A 10,360-nucleotide genomic window follows, 5' to 3' on the forward strand; every position below is an offset into this window, starting at 1 on the left:
CACCAGGAGTTTGGGATGGATGTTTCATAGAACCCCAACCATTCCTCCATGGATCCCTCACCCTCCTCCTCTTCAAACAGTTTAAAGAGTTGGTTGTTGTGGGTTTTCCGGGCTCTGAGAGATCTCTGTCTTTTGGTGCTACACCTCTGAAGATGCCAGCCACAGCTGCTGGCGAAACGTCAGGAACTACAATGCCAAGACCACGGCAATACAGCCCGGAAAACCCACAACAACCATCGTTCTCCGGCCGTGAAAGCCTTCGACAATACAGTTTAAAGAGTTCCTCTTCCCCCGGTGGCAAGAGCTCTTCAGCCTCCTCCACAGCCCCCACAGGTGATTTTTGGGAAGTGGGAGTCTCTGCTGCCCCAGAGCCCTGTCTAGTACTGCTTCCCATGAGGCAACCAGGACAATTTTTGCACTTCTCCCCACAACCACCCTTGGCCCCCGGCCGAAGCCTCATTGTGCCAGCAAACAAGAAGGAGGAAAGAAAAGGAGACAACACTGTGAGCCCTCAGACGAGGTGCCTACTGAGCTTGGCCCCAGAGCCAGGCAGCAGCCCTGGAACCAGAAGGAGGGGGTAGAGCCCTAGCCCAGCACTCCCAGAGACCTGACCAGATCAGGCACTGATAATAATATCAGTGTGAGCCCTCAGCCAAGGTGCCCACTGAGCTTGGCCTAGGGCCTGGCAGCAGTCCTGGAACCAGAGGGAGGGGGTAGAGCCCTAGCCCAGCACTCCCAGGTACATGACCAGATCAGGCACTAATAATAATGTGAGCCTTCAGCCGAGGTGCCCACAGAGCTTGGCTTCAGGGCCTGGCAGCAGCCCTGGAACCAGAGGGGATAGATCCCTATCCCACCCACCACACACTGAAAAAATCCCAGCTCCAATGCACTCTCCCTGTCTCTCCCCCAAAAGGCTAGCAACAGCTCTTTCCCACTCCACTGCTTGCTGAAACTGAAAGCCAGAACTGGGAGCACAGTGCCCTTTTATAGGCAGAGGTCTCATAGGGAAAAGCAGGAGGTCTGTGGTTGGCAGTCAGAACTGCCTAACAGGGTTTGCAGGGGTGAGATTGGAGTTCCCATGGCCACTGAACACCACCCTTTCACCCTCCCTCTCTCCTGGTCTCTGCTGCCATGTAACCAATTGTAACCAATTTGCAGCTCCACACTTGGAAGGAAGACCTGCCCATCAAGCTAAGCTGGGCTCAGATTGGGGTTTCCAGGGCGACAGAAGGAGTGCAGACAGAGTTCAGGCACTCCCTGCCTCCGTTGCCACAGGAATGGATTGAAGGTGCCTGGCTGTCTGGCTTTACAATCAGCGGACGAATGCAACGAACGAGGCTTGCGACGACTGCTTGTTCGTTGGCAATGGCACCTCACGAACAGCTTGTTCATGTTTTTTTTTGCGTCTGTAATGCTGTTCGTGCCCATGTCTACTCAGAACTTCTCAAGTCTATTCAATAGGTCTCACTCTCAGGAAAATATTCTTAGGATTGTACTGTTAGAATACTTCTGAGCTTCTTTCCTACTGTGAATGTTTATAAAAGTGCAATTTTAATGTGCTTGTATCAGATAACCAAGGTGAATTTTCAATCCATTTCAACCTTTCCTTGAGAACAGAAAGTAGTCTGTCCTTTAGTCTTCCGCCTGCCATTTGGGAATGGCTTTTTGAAACATTTTACCCTCTTTTCCCTAGGGCAGAGTCTGTTTAGCCAGTAGTAAGAAGCATCAGGTTTGAAAGGTTAGAAAAGTGTGCCATTATAGGGGGTTTTTTTAACCCTCCTAACAATGGATTCTCCTGTAACAACATGGGTCTATAGAACTTGGCAGGGAAGGGAGGGGGACACGTCAGGCCGGCAAAGGGAAAGCGTAACTGCTGCTGCGGGACTTTAATGAAAATGTTTCTTCTACGTTTGTGGTCTACATAGACACCAGGACAAAATAAACAGACAAAAGAATGTAAACCCCTCTTGAACTGCTCCATTAACTTCCCTAAATTGAGTTTCAGTGGGAGAGAACCAAGATTTGATTATGAGATGCACCTAACAGGGTTTCACCACCATCCCTAACTTGCAATATAAAGGCGGCAGAGTTCAACTTTTCTGGGTGCAGAATTTTTGTTTTATTTTTTAAGCACAGGCTCCATAGAGCCCTGACTATAAACAGTCAAACTACTTTTCCTAATTGTATGTGAAATTATCCTGGGTTTATGAGTGGACCATATATTATGCTCCTAGAACAAATTAACACATGCAAATCTTGTGTGTGACATGGGAGTGCGTTTTATGTTTTGTACAGATGCATTCATTACGACTGCTAAGCCAGAATCAGCCTTCACAGATATTCCTGAGTATGAGCGACAACTTCAGACCAGTCCAGCCTCTCAACAACCGATGTATTCGAACAAACATCAACTTTAGTTTACAGGGGAAAGATTGCCCAAACAATAGAGCACAGAAACTACAGTATAGAGGTATGCTTCTAACATGATTTCATTTTTAAATTATTATTTTGATAATTTTGCGAGGCCCCTTTTCTCACATGCATCTAGATATTCAACAAAATAATACATACATGGGAAAATGGAAGGTGACTAACTGCCCAAGTCAGATATTAGGATGGGCTGACACAGTTGAAACAAAAATATTGAATTGAAGGCAAACTTTTTTGAGAAATGGAATGCCTGCACAGGGAAAATAATTGCTCCTTTGGAAGTAATCTCTGCCGTGGAATATTCAGACCAGTTCTATCTTGAAGCATCTGATGTTCAAATGGGAGTCAAATGCTAAATTCTTCTTGTGTATAAAAAAAAATCAGAACGAGTTCCAGGCACCTTGGGAACAACTTTAAGCAGACAGATGAGAAAGTAATGGCTCCATATACGGAGAGCCTGAAGCAACCACTCCAAGAACAGTCCTGTCCTGCATCCATCTCAGGTCTGTTTAGTAGGGCTTACCCCTATGAAAGTGTTCTAAGGAATGCTGTGTCATTTACAGCTGAGCCTTCATAAAATAATGAAGTTACTCATTATCACTTGTAAACAGGAAGCTCAAAGTTTCTCATTAAAGAAAGGTTCCTTTTGTGAAGTTGCAAAATTATTGTTGGTGTTTTGGCATGCTCTCCCACACTGATGTTGCCAAACCTTATAGACTAACAGAGGTGGGTATTGCCCTTCTGAATATGTGGCTGATTCAGAACTCTGTTCACCAATGAATCTATTTCCATGGAAGCAGCCTAAGTAATTCAAGGTGTTCCCAATGGGAATTTTAAAAAAAAAAACTTTAAACCTTTTCTGCTTTTGATATATGGTCTCCTCACAGCATAGTCCTCAAAGGCCCAGTTTTTATGGTCATTTCTGAAATCATGAATTAATTATTTTCCAGGTGTTTTACCAGCATTTTGCCAGAGAGAACCAGTTTGATATAGAAAAATCCTGTAGTATATGGTGGTTAGATGGTTGGTCTAGAACCTGGCAAGAGGCAGGCGCAAACCTGCATTGAGCCATGAGGCTCACAGATAACCTCCAGCCAGTCACTCTCAGCCTAACTTGCCCCACAGGGTGGTTATGAGGATAAAGTGGGGAAGTAAGGAGCCATGTACACCACTCTGAGCTCCTTGGGGGAAAGGCTGGATTTAAAAATAAACAGATGGTGAAGTAGTCCCTCCCCAGCATTTGCCCATGGGAAATCTTTTTACTGACTACATTAGCACGTAGCAAAAGCTGGTATTTAATATAAAGCAAATAAACATAATTTATCCTTTCCTTTCCTGGTACAGCTCTTTTGACCATAGCCTTAAGCCTGATCCCACATTAACAAACAAAAAACCAAAATACTACTACTACTACTAATAACAACAACAATAACAACAACATTCAATTTATATACTGCCCTTCAGGATGACTTAACGCCCACTCAGCAGTTTACAAAGTATGTTATTATTATCCCCACAACAACAATCATCCTGTGAGGTGGGTGTGGCTGAGAGAGTTCTGAGAGAGCTGTGATGGACCCAAGGTCACCCAGCTGGCTTCAAGTGGAGGAGTGGGGAATCAAACCCAGCTCTCCAGATCAGAGTCCCGCGCTCTTAACCACTACACCAAACTGGCACTATTACCAATAATAACAATAAAAGGATCTCACTCCAATCACAAGATTTTTCTAATTTTAGACTGGATTACTAAAAGATAGGATGCCAGTGACCTGGTAATGTATGGGGTCCTTATCTTGTAAAAGAAAAGAAAGGCTCTGATTAATATTTGTGAGCTCATTCTTCTCTGTAAACACACTATGTAATCTCACACTACGTAATCCGCCTTGAGTCTCAGTGAGAAAGGCAGAATATAAATAAATATATAAAATTGATCTCATATTGAAATATCCACATAGAAATCCAGCATTAACATTGTTAAAGAAAAAGCCAATGCATTTTGGTGGCCTGTTAATGTTTATTGAATCCCATAGCATATATTCTGATTCTAATTCATAGCTGCAATTAAATTTGGTATTTCCCACAGCATGGAAAAGTATACAGTTAACATAGAACAGACTATGTGCTAAACACAATGCTTATAATCCAACACATTGATTTCAATGGGCCTTAAGGGCTGTTTTAGGTTGTGTCCTAGGTAGGGTTGCCAGGCCAAGCCAGCAGGAGGGAGGCAGGGATATGGGAGGCGCCAATGCCACAGATGTTGCTATATTAAGTTCCGGGTAAAATCCAGAAGTGACCAAAGGTAGCTCTAGAAATCACTGGAAACACTATGGTAAAGTCATAGAGGGAGGACTGGAAAGTCTAAATAGGGTTGCCAGCCACCTGATGGGGTCAGGGGATCCCCCATCCCCAGCTGCTTTCCCCACCTCTGCTTTGCTGATGGGAGGGGAATAGTTCAGGAAGGCAGGCCAGAGCTACTGATGATATCACTTTCAGTCAAACCCAGCAATGGGTTCTCAGCAGGGCCAATTCTTTAAGAATTGATCCAAAACATAGCAAAAACTGGCCCTGCTGAGACTCCATTTCCTCTGGTTTGAACTGCAAGTGATGTCATTGGAAGCCCCATGAAGTGCATGCGCACTTTACACATGCGAGAGAGAGAACTGGTGCTCCCTCTCACCCACCACCTTTCTCAGTTTGAAGGTAGGGGAACCTGAGCATAGGCCTAGCATTGTGTTTAGTACATAGTCTGTTCTATGTTAACTGTATGCTTTTCCATGCTGTGGGAAATACCAAATTTAATTGCAGCTATGGACCCAGCAGTAGAGTTCAGGGAAGGAGTTGATGGAATGGGTCTTCTCCCTGCCTTTTCCAAGCAGTCCCTTCTGACTCACTCGGAAAGTTGATTCCTAGGGCTACAGGATCAACATGGAATATAGCCATGCCAGTAGGTGGGCTGTTCTGAGGTGGGGGAGGAGGAGAAATGATGTTTCCACCCTTTTCCATCAGCAGAGCTGTACTGACACAAGAGAAAGGAGGTAAGTATTTTGCTCTTTTCTCTCTCCTCACTGCAGCCAGCTGTCTTATATGGATTGGCTCCTACTCCACATGGGTCCTGCAACTCTGGGAATCAACTTCCTAGGGTCTGGGAATGTTGGAGAGAGGAGAAGGTGGGGGAGATCCATGATCCTTGCATGGGCAGATCACCACATCCAACCCAAGATATCCCCATATTGTAGGCAAATCCAAGAAGGAAAAAATTTACTACAACAATAAAATTGCTAAAACAAGTTCTCCCATTGGCTTTAAATCTCCAAAAATGAACATGAAAATTGGGCCTAAGCATCCTTCATTGAAAGAGGCATGGCATACCCCTAAAGCTGAAAATCCTGTCAAAAACATTGGACTTGCATAGTGTGGGCTGCAAGAGTTTATGACATTGCCTGGACAGAACAAAGCGGCCTGTGGATGTTGCTGTAGCACCCAAGCTGTCTACACTTTGCCAGCCATTCCAGAGAACATCATAATAGAGATGAAGCACATCGGGAAGGGGCTTGTCTATGTATTGTAGGGCTTACTATGATTTAAGGTTGCCAACCTCCAGGTGGAGTCTGGAGATCTCTCAAAATTACAACTGATTTCAAGTTTACAGACATCAGATCCCCCTGGAGAAAATGGCAGCCTTGGAGGGTAGACTGTATGGCATTATACCCTACTGAGGTTCCTCTCCTTCCCAAACTCGATCTTCTGCAAACTTCACACCCAAATCTCTAGGAATTTTCTAGCCCAGAGTTGGCAACCCTAGCTTCAGGAATGTCCTGACCTGGAGTTGGTAACACTACTGCAGTGACCGTCTCATAAACTAGGATTTATTGTCTAAAGGGTTGGACACTAGTAATTTAGGTAACTAACAGTGCAATCCTATGGAGAGTTGATTTAGTCTAAGTTCATTGACTTCAATAGGCTTAGACTGGTGTGACTCACCATAGGATTGCACTGTAACAGCATCGCCAGTGCTTATTGTCACTTAGCTCTCTGTGAACCCCCGAAGTCTCTGACTGACAAATACAGTTCAGTTCAACAAAAAAGAGTGACATCAAGGTAATCCAGGTAATGAGGTTTCAAATTTGAGCTCCAAGTGAATGCTCTGTTTCAGATACTGTTAAACTCCTGAGGAAAGGTGTGTGTGTTTAAGCTCAACAACAAAGCAACCAATAAAAAATACCATGTAGGTAAATATTGTGTCCTGCGCTTGCTTGGACTTGGTCAAATTGTTTAAGTTTTGGAGGTTTTTTGAAAGAACTATTCTTGATGAAAAACGTAGAGTTCCCAAAGTTCAAGCCATACCCTACAAACACCATGCAATATGCTGCTCTTAATATGTTATTACAATTTGATTTGGATTTTATAATGAATTTTTCATGGCTATAGACTTTTAACTGTGGGAAACAGCTTTGAAATATTTAAAATGGAGAGTATGTTATGGAAAAAACATTCAATATACAATCAGTACTGTCAAATATTCTGCTTTGATACACAACTGAGTCCTGGTGAGTTTTAATGTCTAAAAGGAATTAAATATCATTTCCTCCGGATTCTAGTTTTCTCTCTCTCTCTCTCTCTCTCTCTCTCTCTCTCTTCTCTGGCTCTCCCCTCCTCCCAGTTCTAGTAATAACTGTGGGATCAACACAGTAGGTCGAATCCCCCAACTCCATCCCGCTAAGTTTAGTTCTAAGTCTTCTTCCAATAATGAAATTCTTTCTCCATCAAAGAAGTCATCTAATCTAGCCCATTCTTAACACCGGTTCTGGTTTGTTTGCAGTATCTGTCCTAAAATCTATATTCTAATTATTTTTATAATCTTCTGTAGATATATCACTGCTTTGGTGTAATTATGAAAACCCCACTGTTTTTTCACTCCCTTGCAGTAAATGAATGGCTGCTCAAGTAATTAAGATGAAAGCAGGAAGAACTCTTAACCTCAGTGGAATGCTACTACTGTGAATTGACATAATGCAGAAAGCCCCCAGCCTCATTCAGTCTTCGGTCTTTGTACTTCATAGACAGCACACACAGTCGTGCTCCCCTCTCCCCAAACAAAAGGATGCCAAGTTGGGAATTCACCAAAATGAAATTTATTCATATGATCGGTTGTAACAAAACAAAAAAAGAGACACTATCTACCGTTAACATGAGTACAATTTTGATACTGTTTTCCTGAAACTACTATAGCTCACCAAGGAAAGACTTTTCAAACTTTGTAGATATGAAATTCTTCCTCTGTACCCCTCCTCCCTTCTCTCCTCCCATCATCTTCCCATTTAAAAAAAAATGGTGGCTCACTCCCTCATCCAAGTGGATTTGTGTTCTGTGTGCCAAGTAATCCTTGGAAAGCTCTCATATCACTCTCATTACTGGTTACTGGCAAAGCAGAACTAGAAGATTGTAAGGTAAACTTATTTCCGGGTCATGATCCTTCTGTTTATTTAATAATGGACAGATACTGAGATAAGTTCTGTAAATAGATCACTTGAAGAATATAAAGGAAATTGAAATATTTTCCCCTCATCACATAGCTGTAGTAGGAACTGCCAAGACTGAATTAATCCGTTCTTTTCTGTTTCTTGTTTTACAAAGGTCATACATTGTGTTTGGTTACTGTTAACAATTCAATAAATGTGTTTAACAAATTAATTTACTATACTTGCTTTGGTTTACTTTTTCCTCTTTAAAATGAAAATCCTCTAGACCTTGGACTACGTATTAAACTGAAAACACACACCACAATAAGAAAACTTGCATTGTTTCTTTGTGCCCTGTTTGTCTAAACTAATAGTAATTGGGAATGGATTTAAATAAATGGATGTAACTTTAATTTCAGTATATAAAGATCAACCATAGAAGGCAATTCTAAAATATTGTGGGCCTTATTCAGAGAATCTACAGCATGACCCTAATGCCCCCTTCAGCAGCTAATTTAAAATGGGACGTATTTTGTATCAACCAGCAGCTAAGCAGCCCGCAACTTTGATTCCTCACGCTGAATCCCTTACACTGACTTTCTTTCTTTACAGACTACAGCCTTTGGGCTGCAATTTCAAGGAGGAGCTATTTAACACTTTCCACTCATCCCATTTTCCCACTGAAAATTTCATTCTGCCCCCCTAACCCCACATAGTCTTTTGGGACCTGATGGAGTAAAAATATGGGCCCCCATGTTCCCACTACCTCTTCCTCTTACATGCATAGATCCAGTTAAAGAATTCTGTAGTTTATAATCCTGGTTTGCAGAGACAAAGTGTTAATTAGATGGCTGTTCAACTGGTTGGGATGAGGAGATACACATGAGCTTGAGAATCCTCCAGAAGCATTCACTTAGCAGCTAACTGTGGGTTGTCTTTACACCTGAGTCATGCCTACTTCACCTCCTTTCCACAGCCAGAAGTGAGAAGAGCTACAAAGACTTTGACAGTGTTCTCAGTTTAAACACCTCCGATGATCACGGCCATTTTTCTGTGGCTTGGCCTGTGAATTTAAATCCACAGCTAGTAGAGAAGGAGAAAACTCTGAATGAGGTGCAGGCCTTTCTCATCAAACTTCCCTGAGAGTGGCCTGATTGAACACAGTGCAGTATTCCTCTGAGTAAGCATGCATATGATTGACCCAATCACCACTGTTTCTTTTTTCACAGGCAGGAAGATCCCACCTCACTTTTTCTTGAGACTAGTTGGTTCCAGTGGCGGGGGCTTCCTCAGTCCTGACTGGTAGCTGCTCCAAGAATGATCTGCAGCAGTCTAAGAGTCTACTCGAGACATCTTACACGGGGATGCTCAAGTGTAGGGATACACATGTTAACCAGGAGGCAAAGAGGAAATTTATGAACCCTCTGAGGAACTATTTCTGCCAGCTTTGTCTTTTTAATCTACCCTTGTAGAGAGAGGTGAAATTGACAGAGCCTTTAAACTACGCTTCGCGACTAAAATTGCATCTCCCTACAGTTGAGAGTCCCCGTGTAAGATGCCTAATGTAGAGAGTCTCTAAGTTTTTACAAAGTCACTGTATCAGCTCTGCTATAGCACCCAAATGAAGCTTTTGAGACCCAGAAGTGGGCACCTTACTGGCCGGCTTACTGCCTGACCTCTCATGAGATGATTTGTCCCAAGAGGCCAGGCGATGAGAATGTGTGGAGTTTCCCATTTCTCTACAAAAGTGGCCGGGCTGTGGCCAATGAGGAGGGAGACAATTAGGCTGCAGAGGCTGGAGGTCAGAGGAAGGAGGAGGGCACGACTGTGCATAAATCCCTTCCTCTGAGACCACTGAGGGGGGCCAAAAGTAGGTGGGACTCTGATATGCACCCCCTATTACACAAGCTCTAGAATATCTCCCTTCCTAGGCTCCACACTGATACAGAGTCATAGGCAACATGGAATAGTAGTAGAGATGGAAGATTTATATTACTTATTATTTATTTATTTATTTAGAAACCTTCCATGCCACCTATCCAGGGAACCTGTTCAAGGGAGCTTACAAAATGAAACATAATAAAAATGAAACATCATAACATTTTCAATTGTTGTTCATTAACACCTGGAATTTTGATGACATAGGCACTGTCCAGTTGATACTTGTTACACACATGCTGCCGGTTATTCCAAACAGTAACTCATCTTGTTTGGGTATATCATCAAATCATCCCAGCAACAATACACTGAAGCTTGATTGTTACGGATCTGTGACATCTTGGAAACAGAGGTGCTTCCTTGGGAGAAAACATCTGGATTCTGCCCAACCAATGCACTTCTTCTGCCCTATATACCAACCAGCTGCAAAAATCCTTGAGTTACAAATTTTCATTTACTGTTTGGTTATTGGCTGATTCAATAAATGTGTTTAACAAGTTAATGTTTGACCTTGTAGAATTTTGAAA

At 42.8% G+C, this 10,360-nt stretch overlaps 1 protein-coding gene across 1 annotated transcript in view; it reads left to right on the top strand.

Moving 5' to 3' along the window:
* Positions 1-8,064, top strand: part of CA10 (carbonic anhydrase 10) — a 720,933-nt gene extending 712,869 nt beyond the window's left edge. Inside the window, exons 9-10 of the mRNA XM_054977005.1 lie at positions 2,299-2,473; positions 7,362-8,064. Of these exons, the coding sequence (XP_054832980.1) occupies positions 2,299-2,473; positions 7,362-7,384 (198 nt within the window). The 3' untranslated portion in view covers positions 7,385-8,064. The remainder of the gene's footprint in view (positions 1-2,298; positions 2,474-7,361) is intronic.
* The last annotated feature ends 2,296 nt before the right edge of the window (positions 8,065-10,360 follow it).

This window comes from Eublepharis macularius, chromosome 4 (genome assembly GCF_028583425.1).
Source record: "Eublepharis macularius isolate TG4126 chromosome 4, MPM_Emac_v1.0, whole genome shotgun sequence".
NCBI lineage: Eukaryota > Metazoa > Chordata > Lepidosauria > Squamata > Eublepharidae > Eublepharis > Eublepharis macularius.